This window comes from Corylus avellana, chromosome 3 (assembly GCF_965113065.1).
Source record: "Corylus avellana chromosome 3, dhCorAvel1.hap1.2, whole genome shotgun sequence".
Classification (NCBI taxonomy): Eukaryota; Viridiplantae; Streptophyta; class Magnoliopsida; order Fagales; family Betulaceae; genus Corylus; species Corylus avellana.
The window spans coordinates 27,465,273-27,489,420 of NC_142492.1; the positions used below are offsets into that span (position 1 = coordinate 27,465,273).

The following is a 24,148-nucleotide window of genomic DNA, read 5'->3' on the forward strand; positions in this document are numbered from 1 at the left end:
GCCCATTAAACTCCAAAATATATTCATGAATAAATTTATTGCAAAGTAATGTGTCGCATCCCATTTAGTTAAAATTGAAGATCCGATTAATTCGATTAATTGAGTGAGGTTATATAGATTAAATAAGGAAGAATTGGACTTTAATGGCATTCATAGTCATGAACTTAAAAAAATAAATAAATAAATTAAAAATTAAAAAATAAATAAATAAATAAAAAAAGAAGAGAGAAGGGATTCAATTTCATATACCATTTCCATGTGTGACAACTTAAATTGACAAGATCAAATCATATTCACAATACAATAATTCAATACAACACATGAGAGGGCCATGTACATTTTTCCATGCATCAAACTTGAACAAAAAAAAAAAAAACTATATAAAATGAAAAGAATTACTTAATAATTGTTCCTTTATCATGATTTAGAACAGATTTGATGACAGAATCATCCATTCTTGATGATTCCTGCTTCACCCATTGAACAACCTTCTCAGCCTCCCTACTAACCCTCTCCTCTTCCTTCAATGCCTTCTTCAGCCTCCTTTCTTGTTCTCTGACAGAAAAAGTGCTCATGTCGGATAATATTTCATCCTTCTTTTCCCACTTCTCTTTTTCCTCCATGTTTGATCCTCCTGAGACCTCATCAATCTTCTTCTTTGTGGAGAACCAGAAGCAGCATGTTTTTGCTCTTTGTGGAGATTCTGAGCCCATTAGCAAGCTGATCAATAAAACAAGAACACCCAGATATGTCGGCTAAAACATGTTTTCCTTCACATCCGTGGAAGAAACTCAAAGTCCTTTAATGGCTAATCTGCAGAGAGGGGGGAGATATGGTGTGTTTGACCCACTCACCGCTGGATCATCATCCTCTTATAATTGCTTTGTTGTTGGGACCCACTTGCGCATGATGCTTCAAAACTTCGAGAATTTATATATTTTTTGAAAAAAAAAAAAAAAGAAGAATGATTTGGTAAAGGGTCACATCAAAGCTCAAGAAGGGCACCCTTGGGTCCTTGGCCTAATCTTCCCCACTTCCATTCTATTTAACGTGTGAAATAGCCAAATCTAACATTCTATTGGGCATTCACACCTAAGTTTCAAAATGATAATAGGACTCGGGCTGCCAAATTTACAGGATAGTCGGCTCAAATACGGCCCTAAAAGGATTAACGAGGTTATTAAAATCTAACCTTGCGTGTGTTCAAAAGAAAAACGTCATATTAGTCAATCATCTTCTTTGAAAAGTAATGAATGCACCTGCTTAAAAAAGATAATTCACTAAAGGAAGGTAGATCAAAACCACCCGCACAATTGAAGGCCAAATTAATGGCCGTTTGACGAAAAATTTTCTTACGAAGGCGCACAACATAAATGATATTTAACATATATATGGTCAGTAGGAGACTAGACTCATATATGCTCTTTTTCATTTTTACTTCTATACTTTACTGAGTTAAGCATTAGAGGTAGTGCTGCCGCCCTCCTCCCCCCTTCGCGGCGCGCAACTATGATGTTTGGTTGTCTTGTAGGTTTCTCGGATCGAGGGCTAAGTGTAGGTGGTTATTTGTTGATTTTCTGTCTCAACGGAATATGAATTTTTTATATTTGATTTACTCTGAACTTTTTGTAGAAATTATAAATAGTTTTGAGAGGAGAAAGAAAGAAGTAGATTGATTGATATGATAGAAAGTAGAAAGTTTAAAATTTTTTGTGAACAAAAAAAAAAAAGGTGGAGTTAACTTTTTTAGAAGAAAGTAGAAGAGTGTGTTACCAAACATAACCTTGTGAGTTGTGTGACAAACCATTCTCATTTTTTGTTTTTTTTTTTTTAAAATAGTTTTGATTTTTTTGTAAGAAAAATATTTGCAAAATGTTTTCCAAAAAATCATGGTGCCTTAGAAACAAAAACACAAACTTTATAACTCCACTGATCTTTTGTGCATTCAGGGCCACTACATCGGTATGAATTATTGAGGAGCCATGAGTTCTTGATTTTTTGTTTACCTTTGTTATTGTCCAATATGTCCACATCACCACACGTGTGAAACTTTTCATTATCTTTCTTTTTAGCACAAAGCGACGATTTACGTCTATTATAGCATTTTTTTTGGACGGTCAGATTGAAGGTGGAGCCTCCTGCAAAATAGAGAAAGAGTCATCGTGATCTGAAGATCCCTTTCTGGATCAAAAATACTCTGATGATTAAATTAGTCATTTGTAAGTGAGAAAACTGTAGTAGAGAGAGAGGAGAGAGGAGAGTCCCAGAGAGAGAGAGAGAGAGAGTGAGGGAGGGAGGAATTAAGAGAAGGAATTCGGGATGTAGATTCCTTTATATGAAAAAAGTGTCCCTTTTATGGTGTGACTAGGGGTGTCAAAAATAACCGGGAAACCGGAACCGAGACCGGGAAACCGGGAAACCGGAAACCGGAAAACCGGGGACCGGTTCCGGTTCCGGTTGCCAAAAAAAAAAAAAACCTGGACCCCGGTTCCGGTCCCGGTTTTTGGCACCCGATAAAAACCGGGAAAACCGGAACCGGGTCTTATTTTATTAAATAATATTTATATATTATTATATTATATATATATTAATATTTTTTTAATTCTTTTAGTCTTTTACGCAGCGTTTATGACCTTAGGCAATTAGGTTTGTCACTTTTCCGGTTTTGAAGGTTTTAAAATGATTTTTAGGGTATTTTAAAAAATTTGAATTTTTATTTCTAAGGCTCATATAGGCAAAAACATTGATTTTTTTAGGATTTTTAGGCTTTTTTAGGTTTATTTTTTAATTATTTGGAACAATCACAATAAAAGTTCTTTAATTTAGACAAAAAGATTAATAGTTTTTTTTTTAAATGAGCTAACTTATGAAAAAAATAATGGGCTTATTTTAGGCCCAATACCTAAAATAAGCCCCAAACATTAATTTTTTTCAAAAACCGGTTACCGGACTGGGTAAAACCGGAACCAGCCGAGAACCGGGACCCCGGTTAATCGGGGTCCCGGTTCCGGTTCCGGTTTCCCAAAACCGAGAACGGTTCCGATTTTGGCCAAAAATCAAAAAACCGGACCGGGTTGACACCTCTAGGTGTGACATTTGGATGCTTGCCTCATGATGGGTTAAGAGTCGTACGATTATTGTTATGTAGTGGGCTGTTTTAGTTGATCTTTTTAAATTAATGGGCTTTAAGCTTATCTCCTATACTGAATGGGCCTACTGGTATAGCCATATCCAAGTGGGCCTTGCGTTTGTGAAATAAAGATTTTAAAATGCAATTTCTAAACAAATAATCAAACATTTATTTGTTTTTTAAAATGCACGCATGGCTTATAATTTAAAAACGTGATTTTTTCTTTAAATTCGTTTTTTTTAAAAAAAATTAAATTAATAAAAAATTAATATTTTAACGTAATAAAATGATGTATTTAGTTTGAGACTGACAAGTGTTGAACATTTCAAAAAACATGTAACGGTAGGAGTTAAAATTTACATTTTCAATTGACGTATGGAATAAAAATTCGAAGAAAAAAAAATTGAGAAATTTTTTTGTTTTGACGCCTTAAATAATGAATTTATAAGATATATACCTTATTTATAATTAACTATCGATTAAATTTCTCTCTTTTATTTTATTTTCTTTTCACTTTACATATCTTTCACATCAGGCAGAATAATAATGCAAAGAGTCAAATGACAGAAAATCTCGGTGGGGCCCTTATTCGACTGAAAGTGGATCCCACCCGTTGAAAAGTTGAAACTTGGAAAGTGAAAGATGCCAAAAGCATGAGTTAGCCGTTAGGCGCATCTTCTTCCTCTCTCAGTGCTTGAGACTCTTGAGAGCCGGGGTGTGAACACTGAGCTATGCCTCGAAGCCCCCGGAAAGTTGAAAGAGCTCAAAATTGAACCAACACAGAGCCACAGCTCGCAAGCTCGGATCTCCGATATACGAAATAGAATGGCCGATTTCTCGTACCTATCGGACACAGACGAATCGGCAGTGGAGGAGCTAATCTCGCAGGCACAAGACCTCTGCGTTCTGGAGCAAGTCTCTGCCATCAACTGCTCTTCTTTCACCGACTCTTCTGTCCTCCCTGCCGACCTCGATTCCCGTTTTCGCAAACTCAAATCCTTCCCACTCACTAAAGCCAAACCCTCAGGCCCACCTCCCTACACAAACACCAACCGCAACAACTCTGATAAGGCTGACACACAGTCTGGTAATGGTAATGAGGAAGATGCTGCAGTTTTCTCGCATTACAAACAGGACCCAGATGAGAAAATGGGTTTCCAGCCGAAATCACCTTCCGGGTATGCCTCCGATTTCTCAAAGGAAAAAGGGGATTTCCCAGCTTCGAAAGACACCCCAGATGGGAAAAGGGGTTTAGGGCCGAATTTGAAACATGGGTCGATTTCATCTCCTTCGAGTTCTTCCGATTCGTCGCTGGAAAATATGATTTCCTCGACTTCCAAACAAAACCCAGATAAGAAAAGGCGCTCGAAATTAAAATCGAAATCAGGGTCGTTTTCTTCACCCTTGGGTTCGTCGAATTCATTGATGGATTCGCCTTCTCCGCCAAAGAAAAACGGTTGCTTCTGGCCTTCTCCAAAGAAGGCTTCTCACAAGAAGAGCAAGGAAAATCAAGATAAGGGCATCGGTCTTGACTGGGGCAAGAACGATGAATTTTTATCGGATTTGAGCACTTTTTCGACAAAAGAACAGCAAAAGATGCTAAAGAAGGCAATGAAAGAGGAGGAGAAGATTAGCCGGGAGGCTGAGAAAATCGTCAAGTGGGCTAAGCAGGCGTCTGCGAGGTTTAGTGTTTCTGGCATTGAAGATGAGCTAAGTGATTAGTAGAGTACGAAAATTGAGTATAGTTTTGGATTTTTGTCTTCAATTTTACGCCTGGAAAGTGGAAACTATATAGTTATAGCTATCTGTGTTTATTATAGTCATATACCTAATAATCTGTTTCAGTTAGTGAAGATATGTTGTAAAGGTGATGTCTGTTTGGAAGGGTTTATATTTAAAGAATTATTGGTAAAGATGTCTTGATATGCCAATGCTTCGCATCTATTGTAGCCTCATAGTGCAATTATAATGTTTTCATTGAACCTCTTGGGGTTTGCATAATTGCATGCCAATTAAAGCTGTTAATAAGTTCAGATTTTGATACCTATCAAAATTTAAAAAAGAAGTTCAGATTTTGATCGACAAATTTGGTTGAATACTTTTCTTTTTAATTTCTTTCTTAGGATTACCTTTCTGGAGTTGATTTATTGTGTTGGATTTTTCATCTGTTATCTGTTTTAACTGGTTTTTCTTCAGTTTGTTGATTTAAATGGGAAGAATAGGAGATTGCAGTCTTCATATCCAATTCCAAATTTGGTCCAAATTTTCTTTTCTTTCTTCTTTTTTTTCTCTTTTATTTTTAACTACGTCCATCCCAGTTACCAACCCCTGAACGTTATTATATCAGTTCAAGTTTAAAATCCAAATACTTTATCATTCCAGAACATCACATTGAAGAGGTGATTCTGGGGGGGACAATCATGTTTTATATTTTCTGAAGGACCACCTAAGATGGCAATTAAAATGCGATGAGAAGAACAGATCAGGGGCAAGGCAGCCATGATGGGTAACGTTACCATTCATGTCACAACAATATATTTTGTTGTTTTGCATTTTGTGTTGATCATTGTTATTTATCAAAAAATATATATATTCTGAAGCACTGAAATTTGTTGAATTATGTTGTTTCACAAGTAGTAAAGATTATGTTATCCAAAAGGTATCTCAATCGATTGGGACCACGTCTAATAAAGCGGAGGTTACTAGTTCGAATCCCTCTCCCTCTTCTTGTGTAGACATTTCAAAAAAAAAAAAAAAAGATTATCTTATCCTATTTCACTGGGAAAATACATTTTGTTATTGGCTACTTGACTTTGCTCGAGGACTAGTAAAGATTATGTGTGAACTAGTAAAGATTATTAGTTCGAATCCCCCTCCCCCTTCTTGTGCGGACATATAAAAAAAAAAAAAGATTATGTTATCCTATTTCACTGGGAAAATACAATTTGTTATTGACTACTTGACTTTGCTTGAGGAAGCCTCATGGATCTCTTTACAGGATACAAGTATTTAAAACCTTGTTCGTTGATGTGCATATTACGGGGTTATGAAATCAAATTTCACGTGTTTCTACTTCATGTTTTTGATTCCTATATTGCATAGTTGTGATATAAAGTTTTAAATATTCAAAAATAGTTCTCAAAATCTGATTTTTAGGGATTATTTTAGGTTATGGAAAGAAACTCCAGAGACCTTTAAATCAGTCCTACAGTCTTTAAAAGATGAGTTTTAATGATACAAGCCGATGTACATCAATCTAGGTATGTTTTGGCATCATGTAACATCTAACTTTTTCAATATTTAGTTAAATTTCATGCATCCTTTTTTTTTTCATCTCTCTTTTAAACATTTTGCCCCTTAGGTTCTTAAGTCGTCTTCCTGCAGGAAAGTTGCTTATCAGAAGGTTTGTATTTCTGACAATCCATTACAGAAACAAATTGTCAAATGTCAATCATCATGAATAGTGCAACTCGTGTAGAGCCATCCCCCGAGCATACCCAAACCCAGAGGGCTTCATAGCCACACAGTCAGTTGTTAAACACATGATTTATAACATTGATATATTCGGAGGTCGAAATCATAGACCATGCCACTTCCTCTTCCTTTGACTTTTCACATACCCCCATGCATTCAAATCTTTTTTGATCTTTGGCTTCCACCTTATGGTTTCTCTCTCTCTCTCAGGTTCTATAAATTGGCTAATGCCACTGGTTTTTTTTTTTTCATTTCTCATTCAATCTTTCTTTACCATACTCTTTGAAGTGATCATGGCTGCTACTTTGAGATTATATTCTTTCCTCTCTGCTTTTGCAGTAATATATTCCTTTCATCTCTTTGTGGTTTCGCTCACAGAAGCCAGTAATGGTGGTTTTACTGTTGATCTCATACAGCGTGATTCCGCACTATCTCTGTCTTACAATCAATCTCATACCTATTATGATTGCCTGCATAATGCTTTTCATCGTTCCATTTCACGTGTCAATCGTTTCAAGACAAGCTCACTCCAATCCATAATAATAGCCAGTGATGGAGAATACCTAATGAAGGTCTCCATCGGAACTCCACCAGTTGAGGTTCTCGGCATAGCCGACACTGGCAGTGATCTCACGTGGACACAGTGTAAGCCATGTAAAAAATGTTACAAGCAAAACTCTTCTCTCTTTGATCCTGACCAATCCTTAACATACCATGTTATAGGATGCAAGTCTGGTGCCTGCACTGCATTAGAGAAAGCTTCCTGCGGCAGTGGCGCCTGCAAGTATAGTTATTCTTATGGAGACCTCTCATTCACTAAAGGCAATCTTGCTGTTGAAACATTAACAATTGGCTCAGTTTCAATACCAAATATTGTTTTTGGCTGCGGACACCATAACAGGGGCACCTTTGCTGAGTCAGGGTCCGGCATAATCGGCCTCGGAGACGGCTCTTTTTCTCTAATCTCTCAATTGAACAAGTCTATTGGTGGAAAGTTTTCATACTGTTTATCTCAAAATACTACAAGCAAGATTAGTTTTGGTGAAAATGCAGTGGTTTCTTCTAGTAGTGCTGTGGCTGAAACCCCGTTGGTTGCAAAAGAACCAACCACATTCTATTACCTTACTCTTGAAGCCATTAGTGTTGGAATCAAGAGGTTTGTGTACAAGGGCTCGTCTGCTGAAGAGGGTAAGATTATTATCGATTTGGGGACAACGTTAACCTTTCTTCCACCCAAACTTCATGCTGATTTGGTAATGGCATTAGAGGAAGCCATTGATGCTGAAGTTGTTAGTGATCCGATGAATGTTCTTAGTCTTTGCTTTAGATCTGAAGTTGATATTGATGTTCCCATTATCACAGCCCATTTTGCAGGTGCTGATTTAAAGCTGCAAACATTCAATACGTTTGTAAGAGTGGAGGATGATGCCGTTTGCTTCAGCATGGTGCCATCCGAAGATGTTGCCATCTATGGGAACTTGGCTCAAATGAACTTTTTGGTGGGATATGATCTTGAGGGCAAGAAAATGTCCTTCCTGCCGACTGATTACACCAGTGACAAAGGTGAATTCTCAATCAATCCCTAAAGAAATCATGAAAGTCAAGTGGCGGATCTAAATACAAACTTTGTATTTGATTACAAAAACATTAAACCAATTCGAAGCAGTAAGAATCAGTGTGACATGACTGAGTTCAGCCAACATTTGCTCATAATATATGTTAAGAATGATAGGTCTCAGTCAGAGTCAATAAAGATAAACTGATAATCTCTACTTGGGGTGAGAGTAACCACAATACACGTACTTTCTTCTCTACTCTTCCTATTCTAATGACAAATATATATAAACTTAATACAATAATGGTTACTACTTTTACTAAAGAAAACTATCCACATAACTAAAGATAACTACTCACAATCTAAGTAAACTACCCACTACCCATGTTAACAATTGAAAATAAGAACTACTGCCCATGTCTTATCCTATGATGATGAGGTGGATGTTGAGTCCTATGAGACACTATCAAAGAACGATGGAAAAAGCAATAAAAAAAAACAACAACAGACAGAGACAACAAGGTTTCTTTGGGGGGTTGCATTGCCATATCATGTGTTCTTTTGCAAATCCCAGAGCTGACAAGGGTTCACCATTCATGCATTTCCACAAAGAATTGTCACATGAATTTCATCGCATAAATCATCCCTTCCAATGATGAAATCAAACGCACATTGGTCTCCTTTGTGTAAGTTGTTCTTCTTTCTGAAATTAGACCATCCAGATCCAATGGCGATTCGGCCATCACCTTTGAAATAGACTTTCATCGGCCAGGGATTTCCGTTTTGATCACGAATCACCGTTGTTTTCTTGAATCTAATTTTAAATGACTTTACCTTTGATTGATGCAAATGCTGCAATCAGGAACATTATCATCAAAAATCTAAGATTGCAAGAGTGTATTTTTTTTGATAAGTAAAAGTAAGAGTGTATTGCAAGAATAATAGCTAAATTTGATTCACACCCACAGAATTTTAGAAAAAGAAAACTAGTTTTTGTCTTCCAAACCGATAGATCCTTTAATTTTGACCAGTAATTAGTGTTCATGGCTGATTGATATCCTCTGTGGAGAGCCTTGTTCATTTGTGTTCATGGGTTGGATTAATTGGGATCTACCGCAATTAGACTCTTCAAATATCTAAATAATAAACCTTAGAAGCTAAAACAAGAGTATATATATATATACACATCTCCTAGGTGCCACTCTGCAGTTAACCATTTATCCTCACTCTCAACTCTCCTCTCTCCATATATCAGAAATCACTAATGTACCCAAAAGATATAGGAACAACAATGAACAATATTGCATATACATAATACACTGCAAAATGCAAGACCAAAAAACTCACCACAGAGTACAGCATATGTCTAGCAAAGGCCACCACAACAACATATGGATTCTTTGGTGCAACAAATCCTTCAACTTCTGGGATATTCTGTTCTTCAAGCTTTGTTTCAACAGTTCTTGGCAATTCATGCAGACGAGCAACTTTTGGGATATTTGGTTCGTCTAGATTTGTTTCAACAGCTCTTGGCAATTCATGCAGACCTGAAGCTTTAGAGGAGCCTGTAAAAGCATACAACTTTCTGAATCATACATATTCATCTTACACAAAACAAATAATGGAAGAAAGAACTACAACTCACTGCCTGGCTCTTCAGTTTTCATGAGGCCTATTTCTGAATGCTTTCGCTTGCCAACACTAGTGGGTATTTTACAAGTTTTCTCTGCTTTATAATCTTCTTCTTCCAAATCCACAAATGGAGTAGTATTATGATCAATAGCCACAGTTTCTCCCTTCTTGCATCCAGTTTTACCACTGAATATTTTCACTTCAAACGCAGAATTTCTATTGTATTTGAAAACCAGGAAGTTTCCAAATTGCAGAGAGTGATCACTAGCAAAGCTTTGCCAGCCATTGTTAAAACACAAGCGCCCGTCAGTTTGCTCCAGTGTGACATGCCAAGGCTTCTTGGTATTATCAAAAAGAATTGCCTTCTTTGGTATGCCTCCATTGAAGTGCATAGTAAAAGCTTGTGGTATGGACTGCAATATCAAATACATGGAGTTTTCACAAGATAAACAAGCTTGCAGTCTATCTAATAGTCAAAAACAGCATGGTTTTGTTTGATAACACTTTTTTTTTTTCTTTTTTCTTTTTTTTTTTTCCATCTTTTGTTTTCTTTTTTCAAAACAAAAAAATACCCAATTAACAAAACACTTACAGAATACTCAAAACTAATTTTATGTTCATGTTACATTAAGAATACTTCTTTTTTGAAAAAAAAAAAAAAAAAAAAACCTGCACAACTGCTGTTAAAAAAACAAAAGGAAAACTTTATGAGCATATATGAACCCAAAACAAATACAAAACTACTTACAAAAAAAGAAAAAAACAAAAAAACAAAAAAACAAAAAACAAAAACAAATAAAAAACTGACTGAATATATAGCAAAGCCTCATACCCAACCAAGTATTAGAAAAACAAAAAGGTTTTATGGAGATAATAGCAAGAGAGATTACCATTTGGTGGGAGCTGGTGTAGGGGAGGAAAACTTTGAAGAACTCTGGGCTGTCGTCAGAGAAAGGGAACTTCACCATTCTTGTTTGGGTTGTCAACGGTTGGAAATTGGTTACAGAGAAAGAGAAAGTTTTGAAGATGGTGTGTAACCTTCAGAGAGACACAGAGAGAGAGAGAGAAAGACTGTTATTGATTTCACCCAACATATAAGGTTGTTTTCTGTGTCTTTTTTTCTTCTTTGTCTTTTTTATTTTTTTTAATATATATATATATAATCAAATCCCAGAGAGTGGGATTTATGGCATTCCTGTCCTATCAGATAGCGCCAGAACCAGAACTGGTAGCTGAGGTGCAGAGCAGCTTAATGACATTAAAAAGCTACCATACAAATTGCCTTCATTATTGTACTGCTTCTTTCTGTGTTTTTCATGGTTTTGCTCCAGCGGACTGTGTTTTGAACAAAGATTTCCTGGTGTCGGATTGATCTTATAATATGTAAGTGTGATGTGTGATTGGCAAATGTAGTTTCATATATATATATATATATATATGAAGGTAGTCTAAAGAACAGGGGCCGAACTAAAATGCAATGACAAAATATTTTTTTTTTCTCTTTATATACTATGTACAAAGTTTATAATAAACACAATTCCAAATAGAATTGAAATATTTTTATAACATAATATGGGTATCACATATCTATCAAAATTCATCAGTATGTACAATGATTGATATATTAGTATTTAGTATTTCAAAAAAAAAAAAAAAATTAAAGTATCTAAAATTGCAGATAAGAAATGATCATTGCTTACTTTGACGTTGTAGCAGATAAGACAAGACAAATCAGCTCTTACGTAGTAGAATGATTTGTCTCTGTCTTTTGCTTTGTTTATGTTGAGTGGTCTTGAGCCTATCTCAACCCCAGAGTGTTGTTTGTTGCTTCATTCATTAGATAGCAGCAGCAGCAGTGAGACCCAAAGAAGAAAGAAGAAAACTTTGAAGCCATTTTTTTGAGTAGAAAACAAAGAAAAGAAAATTCTGATTTCTTAAAAATATTCTGTCTTTTAGCCTAAATTTCATCCTTAATCTCCCAAATGCTCATGGGCCTATCCGTGCTTATAATATTGTCCACCAGGCATCATATTCCTAAGGTACTGAATGATCTTTACAATTGGTGTCACATACTAGCAAACTTTCAATTGCCAAGGCTGAGATGTCATCATTAACACTTGTAGCACATAAAAATAAATATTATTACAATATAATTTAGGAGTGCAATTGTCAAGAATAATAAAAGTTTGTATCCTTAAATGTAGGGAAAATGATAATGAAGATACTGGAAATGCTCTTAGAACCAAAAAAAATGAAAAAAGACCGTTTAAAAAGTTTGGGTAAACTTTATTTAAGACGCTTGAACTACTACACATTTTGACAAGACTCCCTTAAATTTTAAAAATTCTCAATTTTACATCCTGAACTTTTAATTTTATGCAATGTACTTACTTCATCAGATTTTAAATATTAAAAGTGATAAAATAACCTTTATACCCCCTAATTTTTTTATAAAATTTCAAATTTACCCCTAATTTCAAATTAACAATTTAAAAAAAAAAAAAAAAAATCAAAGGGTAATTGATCTTTTTAGTCATTTCTGTTAAGGGTGTTAGGCTAAATCTAACGCAAAAGGTCAATTGAATCAAATTGAAAGTTCAAGAGATTAAATTTAAAATTTTTGAAAATTAAAGAATCTTCTCAAAATGCATGATAATTCAAGAGTATAAAGTGAAGTTTCTCCAAAAAGTTTTGTAAAAAGAACACTAATTTTCCTTCACTTTCCCAAAATAGAAAACTCAAAAAATAGTAAGAGCAAAAAGACAAAAAGAACTCTTAATAGTAAGAACAAAAAGACTAAAAGAGGTAATAACCACGGCTATGCAGGGAAACAAGAAATTAAATAACTTCAACTACAGCCAACACACCACAACAACCCCCCCCCCCCCCCCCCCCCCCCCCCCCCCAAAAAAAAAAAAAAGGCAGCCAACACACCACAACACCCCCCCCCCCCCCAAAAAAAACAAAAAGGCACCATTGGAGGATTTGCACACCATGCATTCTTCTGCAAATTACAAAAAACTAAACCAATACGAAGCAAATCCCAAGTGACATGACTAAGTTCAGCCTACATTCCTTCATAATATCATGCATTCTTCTGCAAATCCCAATGCCAACGAAGGTTCTTTAATCTTGCATTTCCACGAAGAATTTGCACGTGCATTTCATTGCATATATTTCCCCTTCCAATGACAAACTCAAACACGCATTGGTCTCCTACTTGTATGTTGTTCTTCTTTCTGAAATCAGACCATCCAGTTCCAATAGCGATTCGCCCATCACTCATGAAAATTATTTTCACTGGCCACGGATTTCTGTTTTGATCACGAATCACCACTTTTTCCCTTAATCTTATGTTAAATGCCTGTACCAAACTTCTTTGAAGACGCTGCAATCACAAAACAATATCATGAAAATTCTCTTCTTTCTCACATTTCAAGAAAATGCTACACACTTTTAGGCTCCGTATTGTGGCCATGAAAATCACGATTGAATTAAGTGTGCATTTGAAAGTGGGGAAATGAGAACATGTGAAGCATTTCTATATATATATATATATATATGAGAAACTACACTCACCCCATTTCAAATACAACTTAATTTCAATTAGAAAAAATATATATATATACAACTTAATTTCTAATTTTCTCGCCCAAAATCTTAAAAAGTTGCAATGTCCCTCTGTTAAGATTTCCCATTAACTTGGACAAAAAAATACATCGCATGACTAACATGTGCCACTATGTCCCTATGAAATGTAAAAAAATAAAATTATGCTGCCTTGGTTTTTGTGGTAGTCACATGAGGTCCAAGGTTCAAATTTTCTTGGGTGCAAACAATTTCTTAAGACCAGGCCGCTTAAAGTATTACTCGACCCGTGTGAAGGGCACACTTTAACAGGAGTAGGTATACGAAGTGGCCCAGCCTTATAGGGGTTCCCCGTCATTAAAAAAGTAAAAACAAAAACCTTCGGTGGTCATAGAGACCGACGACCAAATCTCGCTATGGGTCTTTGACCATGTAAACCCAAGGCCTAGTGCCGTGGAAAAGAGTGTATACACATCGGATAGGTGCCACTATGCAATCAACCATTTATCATCAAAGTCTAAAGACATTCTACACTCTCTCACCATATATCAAAAATCACTAATGTACCCAAAAGATATAGGAACAACAATGTATATATATATATATACACACTGCAAAGTACAAGACAAAAAAAAACTCACCAAGCCATACCGCATATGTTTAGCAATGGCCACCACAAAGTATGGATTCTTTGGTGCAACAAATCGGCCAACTCTTGGGATATTTGGTTCATCTTGATTTGTTTCAACAGATCTTCGCGATTTATGCAGACCGGCTTTAGATGAGCCTGCAAAAGCATACAAGTTTCTAAATCATACATATTCATCTTACACAAAACAAAAAATGGAAGAAAAGACTACGACTTTGTCCGGCAAAGCCTTTCATTTTTTCCTTTGTTGCTGTTCATCAACATTTCCCAAAAACATCAACATCAAAACATTCAACTTTTTTCACTTTTTTATACCAAATATTCCAATCTACATCACCTAGAATGTCTAAGGAAAAAGCTTTGCCAAACAACTCACTGCCTGGCTCTTCATTTTTCTTGAGGCCGATTTCCGAATGCTTTCGCTTGCTGGCACAAGTGAGTTTTCTACAAGTTTTCTCTAGTTCAGAATCTTCTTCTTTCAAATCCACAAATGGGAATGTCTTATCAGGAGGAGCCACAGCTTCTTCTCCCTTCTTGCATCCAGTTTTACTGAATATTTTCACTTCAAACCAAGACTTTCTGTTGTATTTGAAGACCAGGAAGTCTCCAAATTGCAGAGAGTGGTGACTGGCAAAGCTTTGCCAGCCATTGGTAAAACACAAGCGCCCGTCAGTTTGCTCCAGACTGACATGCCAACGCTTCTTAGTATGATCAAAGAGAGTGGCCTTCTTTGGTATTGCTCCATTGAAGTGCTTGATGAAAACTTGTGGTATGGACTGCAATATCAAATAGATTGAGTTTTCACCATTACAATCATGCAGTCTATTCATCATTCTTGTTAGTTTCTCATCCCACCTTATCTACCCTCGCAAAATTGAAAAATGCAGCAGGCTAGTTTGGGGTGTGCGCTGCTTTTCTATTTTACTCAACTAAATTCAAAATTGCAAATATCGATGAGAAAAAATAGTTGAAATTATGTTTAGGTTGTTGAAGAATATAATAATAATAATAATAATAATAATAATATATATATATAAAATAACAAAAAAATAAAAAAGGGATGGTTTTAAACCAACTTAGAGGTGGCCGACCTGAGACTCCTAGGGGTGGTCCGGCCACCACCTCTAATATTTTTTTTTTTTTTTTTTTTTATTAGTTGAGTTAAAAAATTTTGAGTTGAGTTGAGTTAAGTAGTGTCAAATCAACTTAAAAAAAGAAAAAATAAATAAAAATTATTGAGATAAGTTGGGAAGGATAGGCTTCCCAAATAAGCCATAAACATCTACTCATGTATCTTTTTTTATCATTCTCCATACTTTTTTTCTTAAAACAAAAAAAAAAAAAACTAATAAAGTTTTAGGACTCACGTTACTATTTTGTATTTTACATCAAATCAAAACACTTTTTTTCAACAAAAGACAAAACAAAAATAGTCTTAAAATCACTACAAATGGAACATTTGGAAAAAAATATGTAGACTTTGTTGTGAAGGCCAATATGTAGTGTGTATTCTGGGTGGACTATGCAAAATAAAATCCCATCGTCATCTTCATCATCGTATTTTACAAAACAAAACATCAAATTCCGAACTTCTAAAGAATAAAACTAAAATATAAAATCATTCTTCAGAAAAATGTGGTCTTGTCTCGGATTTATTGTAAAGATTCAAACCCCTAACATATATATATATGAACCCAAAAAGAAAATCCCAGCAAGAATTAGAAAAACAAAAGGCAAAAGGAGATGATAGGGAGAGAGAGATTACTATTTGGTGTGAGCTGGTGTAGGGTAGGAAAACTTTGAAGAACTCCGGGCTGTCGTCAGAGGAAGAGAAGTTCACCATTTTTGTTTTGGCTGTTTGCTTGTTTTTGGCTCTTTCTCCGGTTTTCATGGTTTGCTCGGAATCAGAAAATTGGATTTTGGGGAAAAACAAAACGGAGATGGAACACGTCTCTGTCTCTCTGTCCCTCTCTCCCTCTCTTTTCAACCTGCCTGTGGGGTCGGAGATCTATTAGATTCCCACCTATTTAAGGATTTGACTCTCGTTGTCGTTTTGTCAACTGTCTTGCTTAAATTTCAAGGGTTTTTTTTTTTTTTCTTTATTAATGAGTGAGATTAAAATTAAATTTGGGCCTATATAATTTTTATTTTTTTTTACAAGTCCATGTAAGAGGAGGTGAAAAATTCGAATTAACGACCTCCGCTTTATTAAGCGTGGTCTTAGACATTAGAGCTACTACCTCTTGTGAACTTTTTTTTTTTTTTTTTTAAGGAGTATAGCACCTAAAAGCCAAAATTTCTATTTAAAATGCAGCAATTTTTAAATAGAAATTTATTTTTTCTTTATTTTTTAAAAAATAAATTTCCATTGTTATAAAACCCCCCACCCCATGCTTTGTCCGGAGGAAGAAAAGCAAAAGAAAAATAAATGCACATAGGGTTGTATAGGTGCCATTACTTTCTGCTTTGTAGTCTCCCAAACTGCAATAATTGTTTATTTGCAACGGATCTTCTTCAAAGGGGGAGGGGAGGTGCAGAGTCTGCAAGACTTTATTGAAGTGCTACTGTGCTATCAATCAAATGCTGTCCAACTGCTACATAGTGGGATCTTATCCTCAAGTAATCAATGCTACCCAAAGTAAGCAATCAATGCTATCCTGGCAGGAGAATATTTAATTTATAGTTATTTATAGTTGTGATTTTTTCTTAAAAATCTTATAATCACAAATGAGATACATATTTTACTAATAAAATATTATTTTAAATTAATAAATTTTTTAAAAAAAAAAAAAAAAGAAGGTGGTGGCCGGCTACCCTCTTCTTTTTTTTTTTTTTTTTTTAATTTGTTTTTTATTTTTTGTAATTTAAAATAATATTTTTTTATTATTATTATTAGTGGGATATGTATCCCATTTGTGACCATAGAATTTCTTCTCAGAAATTCTAAGCATGAACTGAATATTCTCTAGTACATAATGGACTGCAGATGATCCTGTTTCTCAAAAGTAATGGTAACTTTCTCCTCCACTTTCCCTCAACCAAGTCACATTTTCAGGAATTTAGATTTGTATTAGTTATATTGGACATTCATTTTTATCTCCTAAAAATATAAAAATACATCTCTAATATAATTAACTAGATATTATCCAGTTCAAATGGACTAGAGAGAATTTTGTTCCCATTTTCACTCAACCGAGCCACACATATTTAATGTTATTTAATAGATTATTATCATTGTAATATAATTGGATGATGTGTTAGTAAAAGTTAATCATTACTTTTTCTTTTTTTAACGTTCTCTATTGCTCCCAATCTCTCAGTTTTCAATATCACCATTAGATATGAGAGGCTTATGTGGATCCTATACATAAGTTCATAAATCCAATAATAATTTTAAAAAGAGAATATAACTTCTATAAGGTCTTGGTTGTGCCCACCAATAAGAGGTTGACACCTCAACTTGAAACAATAAAACTAAATGAGTACAAAACATCAGATCATACCAAATTAACACCTTAAAAAACTCTTCATCTACCGTTTACATTAACGACCCATCACGTTGCCGCTACCAGATGCCACCACCAATGCTAGTAAGTTTTCCCTCTCTCTCTCTCATCTACCGCCCAGGCAGCCAGATTTGCTACTCTTTCTTCGGATCTACTGCCCAACCACTGATACATCAACACTCAGCTTAGGGATCTCCTCAATTTGCGCCATCCATGCACACCCCAATGAGCTTAGACCACCATCGCCATGGGATGCTACTTGATAGAATTGAGACGAAAAGAGGGATGAACCTAACAAAGCTTTGTGCGATGGGGTTTGTGCCATTCGGGGCTAGGCGATGGGACTGAGAGAGAGAGAGAGAGAGAGAGAGAGCAAAAAGGAGAGCATATTTGCTTTGATCACAAAGAGAGAGAGAGAGAGAGGGGGAGAACTCACCAACGTGGGCAGTGGTGTCTGACTGGTCGGTGACAGCGGTGTAATGAGTGGTTAATGTAAAAAATAGATGAAGAGTTTTTTTTAGGTGTAAATTTGGTTTGATCCATTATTTTGTTCTCTTTTAGTTTTTTTTTCCAAGCTGAGGTGTCAACCTCTTATTGATGGGCACAATCAAGACCTTATAGAAGTTATTCTTTTTTAAAAATTGAGAGGGTGAAATAAGAAATTAAAAAACTTTAACAATAACCAAGGCAATAGGCTAGTTAAGACAAAAACTGCCATTGATTTTTTTTTTCCTTGAACAAAAAGGTAAGAGAGAAGTCAAAGAAGGTGACTACTTTACTTCAAAGTGGTTATGAGAGCGCTCGCTTACTAAAAATACACAAGAAGAGTCTAAACAGTGAAAATCGTAAACGCTCCCTCAAATTTAATTGAGCTATAACAAGACTCAACCCCATCAAAACATTAGTGAGACCCATGGTGATTTACACAAATCAGACATAAAACTCATATCCTAATGTGCACCTAACCACTTTGGAAATCAATTACAAAAAATTGAACCAAGTGAAGTGTAATGATTTATAAAAAACCACCAAGGACCAGAAGATGGCACTGGGTTAGAAATCTGAGTTGATGCCCTAGACAGTTGCATTGATATGGATAAAAGGTAGTGTGGTGCATATTGCAAGGTAACAAAAAGTTCTAAATTTTCCACTGCTCATTCTTGAAAAAGGTCTATCATGATGCATTCCCATTGCCTAATCATGGAATAATTCTCTTAGTTAGAAGGTCAAAAGGTCTAAATAGTAGTAATGCTACAGGTGATTATATTAGGTATAATTATTGACACAAGGGCCAAGTCACTCCTAATGCTAGGCCCAAGGATATGCAATGTTCACAATGCAATCAATCCTCTAATAAGAAATCATGAAAGTCCAGTGCAGATCTAAACACAAATTTTCAAAAAATGAAGTAACAATAACCAGAGTATCTAGAGAAACAAGAAAAGAAAAATCATATATGCAGATATAGTAGAAAGAAGCAGTGTGACATGACCAAGTTCAGCCTACATTCCCTCATAATATATGTTGCACACTATGTGAAGAACAATGGCCCGGCCTTCTGCAAAACCCAATGCTGACGAAGGTTCTTTAATCTTGCATTTCCACGAAGAATTTGCACATCAATTTCATTGCATATATTTCCCTTTCCAAGGACAAACTCAAACACACATTGGTCTCTTACTTGTAAGTTGTTCTTCTTTCCGAAATCAGACCATCCAGAACCAAGAGAGATTCGGCCATCACTTCTGAACGATATTTTCACTGGCCATTTATTTCTGTTTTGATCACGAATCACCATGTTTTCCTTCAATCTAATGTTAAATGCCTGAATCACCGATCTATGAATATTCTGCAATCCGAAACAATATCATGAGGAATTTATTCTTTCTGCCACTTAAAGAAAGTATGTCAACCTAACATGACTCACAGTGGCAAGAAAACAATTTGTATATGTATATACAAGGTGATCAGATTAAATTTAAGAGTATATTGCAAGAATAAAAACAAAATTTGATTCACACCTACAGAATTCCAAAAAAAAAAAAACTAGTTATAATCTTCTGAAAAGATAGATCTTATGGACAAGTCATTAGTGCTCATGTTGTATCCAACTCAGTTTCCACTCCACTCACTCGAGACAAATACTTCAAGATGTTTCTAAACTTAATGTCCCAACACACACATTATCTCCAAAAAATTGAAAAATGAACAAACACCAAATAGTCTACACCGTAATAATCAATTTGTCTCTATAACATCTAAAACTAAAATCTCAATGACCTTCACAAACTCTTCAAATATCTAAATAATTATATACCATGGAAGGTAAAACAAGAGTATATATATACATCTCTTAGGTGCCACTCTGCAGTCAAACATTTATCCTCTCTCAAAATATATCATCAAAGTTTGAAAAAGGTTATCAACTCTCCTCTATCAATATATAAAAAAATAACTATTGTACCCAAATGTTATAATTGACCTGCCCGCCAAGCTCCACCCAGCTGTAAGGGTAATGGGCAGATTTTTTCCCTCATTACCTGGGCAATCAGATCTTTTCTTAAAAACTGCCCCAAACAGGCAGATAGTGAGTTAAGGGCATGCAACTGCGGATACTATCCGCCCACCTACACATTTAATATTATATATATATTAAACATTCAGCAAAAGTGCATATTCCCTTATTTTCTCATGTGTGATTCTGCCCAAATCCCAACTCCACCATCTTCTCCTCTCTCCACAACCACAACTAAGACCACACCCTCCTCCTCCGCAGACTCAGCTCAAGTTGACTACCCTCCTCCACCACTTCTCCCAATCCCATTCCCAAGACCACATTTCCACGTCCCAACACCATGACCACTTTATTCCTAACAAAGAACAATAACAAGAAAAACTCAACCTTTTACAGCTCCTCTCTCTCGCAACCAAATGCACCCCACAAATTCCCGGGCTCCATCCACAAGAAGTCTCCGAGTGACCTAGACGCCAACGATGACGACAACGAGAAGTTTATAATGCATGCGTTCGAGATTCGGCACAAGCTCACCATTGAGCTTTTCAAAGAGGCCAGCAAAAGGGAAAGTTTGGAATCATGGGCTAAACGGATGAGACCCATTTTTATCCATCCGCAGCCGGATACAGTTGGCCTTCGCCCCCAGTGGATGGACAGGCAGTTCTGGGAACAGCCTTCTGCTGGGGAGCAGATATGGGGGCCATGGTAAAAGCCCCACCCAACAGATATTTGGAACAACAATGCAAATAGACTGCAAAATACAAGACCAAAAAACTCACCAAGGTATACTGCATATGGTTTGCAAAGGCCACCACAAAGTATGGATTCTTTGGTGCAACAAATTGACCAACTTTTGGGATTTTCTGTTTTTCAAGATTTGTTTCAACAGTTCTTCGCGATTTATGCTGACCAGCTTTAGATGAGCCTGTAAGCATACAACTTTCTACATCATATATATATTCATGTTATACAAAACAAAAAATGGAAAAAAAGGCAGTTAGCTGAAAATAATAATTATTAAGTACAACTCACTACCTGCCTCTTCATTTTTCTTGAGGCCTATTGCCGAATGCTTTCGCTTGCCAACACAAATGGGTCTTCTAAAAGTTTTCTCTGGTTTAGAATCTTGTTCCAAATCAACAGATGGAATAGTCTTATCAAGAGCCACAGTTTCTCCCTTCTTGCATCCAGTTTTACTGAATATTTTCACTTCAAATGAAGAATTTCTGTTGTATTTGAAAACCAGGAAGTCTCCAAATTCCAGAGAGTGATTGCTAGCAAAACATTGCCAGCCATTCTTAAAACACAAGAGCCCTTCAGTTTGCTCCAGTGTGACATTCCAAGGCTTCTTAGTATGATCAAAGAGAATGGCTTTCTTTGGTATGGCTCCATTGAAGTGCCTGATAAAAGCTGGTGGTATGGACTACAATATCAAATAGATTGATTTAGTTTTCACCAGATAACAAGCATGTAGTGACAGTCCATCTAACATTGAAAAACACTGCACATTCCTCTCTGGTGCACACTCTAATCTATATCATAGAACATATAATCATCTTACAGATGTTGTTCAAGGATAAATATAGCCTACACGACAAGACAAAACTAATAACCTGTTTAGGTTCTAGAAAGAACCTTTTTAATATCCAAAAATGGAATCTATGGCTTATCAAAACTCCAAAAAAAAAAAAAAAAAAAAAGGGAAGACCAAGAAGCACGATCATCCCCTTAAGATATAGAAGACCCTTGTATGATATACTTGGCATAAAGAAATTTATCCACAATTCTTCAAGTACTATACATTGTTCTCTTTCTTTTCCTTTTCTTTTTTTGATTTACAGTGTGGCTGTATTATACATATATGGCAATTCGTATATCTATATGTAACATGGGAAAGTTAACATCTTCTAAATCAAAACGGCTGCTAACAGTCATGCATCTTAAACAATTCTTTTACAAAGTTTACTAGATTCTACATTATTTAAGTACATCATCACATATGGGAAAAAAAAATCCCAACATCATCATGGTATTTTTGAAAACAAAACATCAAATTCGTTTACTAGATTCTACATTATTTAAGTACATAATCACATATGGGAAAAAAAAAATCCCAACATCATCATGGTATTTTTTAAAACAAAACATCAAATTCTGAACATCTTAAAAAAAAAAAAAAAAAAAAAACTAAAAAAAAAACTAAAAAAAAAAAAAACTAAAATATAATATCGTTCAATCAAGTAGGCTCAAGTAGACCCTTTTCTTATCTCAAATATATTGTAAAGATTAAAACCCCTTTTGTATCAACTTTGATGATAAAAAACCAGAACAGAGAAAATAACTTCATGAATCAATGAACCCAGAAAGAAAGACGAAGTATTTTTCCCATTGAACCAAAACAAATACACATAATAGCAAAGCCTCGTCATACCCACCAAACCATTAGAAAAGCAGTAGCGAGAAAGAGAGAGAGATTACTATTTGGTGCGAGCTCGTGTAGGGGAGGAAAACTTTGAAGAACTCCGGGCTGTCGTCAGAGGAAGAGAACTTCACCATTCCTGTTTTGGGTGTTTGCTTGTTTTTTATGGGATTTGGTGAAAGAATTGCAATTGGAGGCAAAAAAAAAAAACCGTCCCTTAATTTCTTTCCCACGTTTCTCTTGAGCGTGACGGCTTTCCTTCTCTTTCATGCCTCACAACTTTATTTATACCCCTTGATAAGCGGTGCTGTGTATAAGGCGGTGCTGAATACTGAATAGGATGTCGATCCCAGCAATAGCGGGAGAATTGCCCACTATAATTTTTTGTCGATCTAAACGTCTAATTTCATTCAACCGTCTAAAATTCGTTACGCATTCTATTCAATATAAAATAATAAAATATTATTAAATTTTTAAAAAATAAATATAAAATAAAATAATTAAAAAATATGTGATGACCTAACGGGTGGCCGAAGCGCAGCCATAGGGCCACCCCAAGGGCCGGTTGGGGGTGACTTCGGCAACCCCAACCGGTCTTTGGGGTTGCCAAAGCCACCCTCAAGGCTCTAGGGGGTGGCTTTGAGCTGGGGTGGCCGGTCACCCCTTATGGGATGGCAAGCCACTAAATATTTTTTTATTATTTTATTTTTAAAAAATTAAATAATATTTTATTATTTTATATTAAGTAAGACACGTGGTGAGTTTTAAACGGTTTAGATTAATAAAAAAAATTGGTAAACAATTCCCCAACTTTTACTAAAAATCCTGATTCGAATATCATAGATGGGCCATCCTCAAACTTTTGCTCAAAAGAGGAAAAAATTTACACTATTCCATGCAATTTCAATTTAGTTCTAAAGTTTTTAATTTCTAATTAATTGGATTTATGTCATATCAAACCAATTAATAATGTCATGATGTTCTTATTTGAGACATCATGCGCCAATTATAGGTAACACATTGCACAATTACTTTAAATTATAAATATATTTAATATAATATAATATAAAAAAAAATATATAAAATATAAAAAAACTATACTTAATTCTATGAACTTCCATCATTTGGGGTGGTTTATGGTGTGAGAGGTTGTTATTAGAGTTGGCAGGAGAGGAGATGGAATGTGGTATGTCCCATTGAAACGAAGGTCCATCTTATTATCAGTCTCAGACCTTATGTGGACTTGTATGCTTGTAGGGGCGGAACCACCGTAGGGATTGGGGGGTCCAGGCCCCCCAAGTCATAAGGTGGTCCAAAAATATTTTTAAAAAAATTTTGCACCTCAAGTTAAAAGTTTTAGTTCCGCCCTGTAATGCCGGATTTGGTCCCGGCACAGTATTTACTTCATTGGTATTTATATTTTTTCAGAAATGATACACTTCTTTAAAAAAAAAAATTAAATTTAAAATTGACTTCTCAAATGATATGTCAAAATTATATGAGATTGTGATATATTTTCTAAATTAATAGATTATATAAGGGGAAAGTCCACATACATCCCTCAAACTATCACTCAATTGATAATGTTTCCTTCCAAACTTTTAATTGTGACAATATTCCCTCTCAAGCTTCCAAAAATTGTCAATGTTCTTCCAATGACGAAATTACCCTTAATAAAAA

The 24,148-nt window shown here is 35.4% G+C and overlaps 6 protein-coding genes across 9 annotated transcripts; 2 read left to right on the forward strand and 4 right to left on the reverse strand.

The window, feature by feature from the left end:
* Positions 1–317: 317 nt before the first annotated feature.
* LOC132176716 (uncharacterized) lies at positions 318–830 on the reverse strand. The gene has a single exon (XM_059588999.2). It carries the CDS (start codon positions 711–713, stop codon positions 396–398), a length of 318 nt encoding a protein of 105 aa, XP_059444982.2. The 5' UTR covers positions 714–830; the 3' UTR covers positions 318–395.
* A 3,008-nt stretch (positions 831–3,838) lies between these two features.
* Positions 3,839–5,108, forward strand: LOC132175454 (vitellogenin-2 protein). The gene has a single exon (XM_059587406.2). It carries the CDS (start codon positions 3,956–3,958, stop codon positions 4,850–4,852), a length of 897 nt encoding a protein of 298 aa, XP_059443389.2. The 5' UTR covers positions 3,839–3,955; the 3' UTR covers positions 4,853–5,108.
* A 1,789-nt stretch (positions 5,109–6,897) lies between these two features.
* On the forward strand, positions 6,898–8,190 carry LOC132174055 (Eukaryotic aspartyl protease family protein). The gene has a single exon (XM_059585766.2). It carries the CDS (start codon positions 6,898–6,900, stop codon positions 8,188–8,190), a length of 1,293 nt encoding a protein of 430 aa, XP_059441749.2.
* Positions 8,191–8,296: 106 nt separating this feature from the next.
* On the reverse strand, positions 8,297–10,850 carry LOC132171280 (putative B3 domain-containing protein At5g66980). The gene is made up of 4 exons (XM_059582563.2): positions 10,682–10,850; positions 9,805–10,204; positions 9,507–9,724; positions 8,297–9,011 (listed from the first exon to the last, which is right to left on the reverse strand). The coding sequence occupies exons 1-4, from the start codon at positions 10,757–10,759 to the stop codon at positions 8,754–8,756; spliced, it is 954 nt and encodes a 317-aa protein (XP_059438546.2). The 5' UTR covers positions 10,760–10,850; the 3' UTR covers positions 8,297–8,753.
* Positions 10,851–12,761: 1,911 nt separating this feature from the next.
* On the reverse strand, positions 12,762–15,984 carry LOC132176133 (putative B3 domain-containing protein At5g66980). Of its 3 annotated transcripts, none has more exons than XM_059588262.2 (4): positions 15,794–15,984; positions 14,405–14,804; positions 14,021–14,166; positions 12,762–13,179 (listed from the first exon to the last, which is right to left on the reverse strand). In XM_059588262.2, the coding sequence occupies exons 1-4, from the start codon at positions 15,917–15,919 to the stop codon at positions 12,877–12,879; spliced, it is 975 nt and encodes a 324-aa protein (XP_059444245.2). In that variant the 5' UTR covers positions 15,920–15,984; the 3' UTR covers positions 12,762–12,876. The 3 variants fall into 3 exon arrangements, with proteins under 3 accessions (XP_059444245.2, XP_059444243.2, XP_088371054.1); XM_059588260.2 differs by having other exon boundaries at positions 14,366–14,804; XM_088514928.1 differs by having other exon boundaries at positions 13,060–13,179; positions 14,031–14,166; positions 14,366–14,804.
* A 2,936-nt stretch (positions 15,985–18,920) lies between these two features.
* On the reverse strand, positions 18,921–22,814 carry LOC132176290 (putative B3 domain-containing protein At5g66980). Of its 2 annotated transcripts, XM_059588456.2 has the most exons (5): positions 22,528–22,814; positions 21,085–21,472; positions 20,829–20,974; positions 19,216–19,383; positions 18,921–19,126 (listed from the first exon to the last, which is right to left on the reverse strand). In XM_059588456.2, the coding sequence occupies exons 1-5, from the start codon at positions 22,603–22,605 to the stop codon at positions 19,037–19,039; spliced, it is 870 nt and encodes a 289-aa protein (XP_059444439.2). In that variant the 5' UTR covers positions 22,606–22,814; the 3' UTR covers positions 18,921–19,036. The 2 variants fall into 2 exon arrangements, with proteins under 2 accessions (XP_059444439.2, XP_059444438.2); XM_059588455.2 differs by having other exon boundaries at positions 18,921–19,383.
* Positions 22,815–24,148: the final 1,334 nt, after the last annotated feature.

What these genes read in the sequence shown, in the direction of transcription:
- LOC132176290 (XM_059588455.2), bottom strand. Translation starts at nt 22,605, where the DNA reads ATGGTGAAGTTCTCTTCCTCTGACGACAGCCCGGAGTTCTTCAAAGTT. An exon ending in ACACGAGCTCGCACCAAATA is followed by an intron (nt 21,473 to 22,527) that starts GTAATCTCTCTC and finishes TTGATATTGTAG; the next exon opens with TCCATACCACCAGCTTTTAT. An exon ending in CAAGAAAAATGAAGAGGCAG is followed by an intron (nt 20,975 to 21,084) that starts GTAGTGAGTTGT and finishes GTATGCTTACAG; the next exon opens with GCTCATCTAAAGCTGGTCAG.
- LOC132175454 (XM_059587406.2), top strand. Translation starts at nt 3,956, where the DNA reads ATGGCCGATTTCTCGTACCTATCGGACACAGACGAATCGGCAGTGGAG.
- LOC132171280 (XM_059582563.2), bottom strand. Translation starts at nt 10,759, where the DNA reads ATGGTGAAGTTCCCTTTCTCTGACGACAGCCCAGAGTTCTTCAAAGTT. An exon ending in ACACCAGCTCCCACCAAATG is followed by an intron (nt 10,205 to 10,681) that starts GTAATCTCTCTT and finishes TTGATATTGCAG; the next exon opens with TCCATACCACAAGCTTTTAC. An exon ending in GAAAACTGAAGAGCCAGGCA is followed by an intron (nt 9,725 to 9,804) that starts GTGAGTTGTAGT and finishes ATGCTTTTACAG; the next exon opens with GCTCCTCTAAAGCTTCAGGT.
- LOC132174055 (XM_059585766.2), top strand. Translation starts at nt 6,898, where the DNA reads ATGGCTGCTACTTTGAGATTATATTCTTTCCTCTCTGCTTTTGCAGTA.
- LOC132176716 (XM_059588999.2), bottom strand. Translation starts at nt 713, where the DNA reads ATGGGCTCAGAATCTCCACAAAGAGCAAAAACATGCTGCTTCTGGTTC.
- LOC132176133 (XM_059588260.2), bottom strand. Translation starts at nt 15,919, where the DNA reads ATGAAAACCGGAGAAAGAGCCAAAAACAAGCAAACAGCCAAAACAAAA. An exon ending in ACACCAGCTCACACCAAATA is followed by an intron (nt 14,805 to 15,793) that starts GTAATCTCTCTC and finishes TTGATATTGCAG; the next exon opens with TCCATACCACAAGTTTTCAT. An exon ending in AACATATGCGGTATGGCTTG is followed by an intron (nt 13,180 to 14,020) that starts GTGAGTTTTTTT and finishes TTGTGATTGCAG; the next exon opens with CGTCTTCAAAGAAGTTTGGT.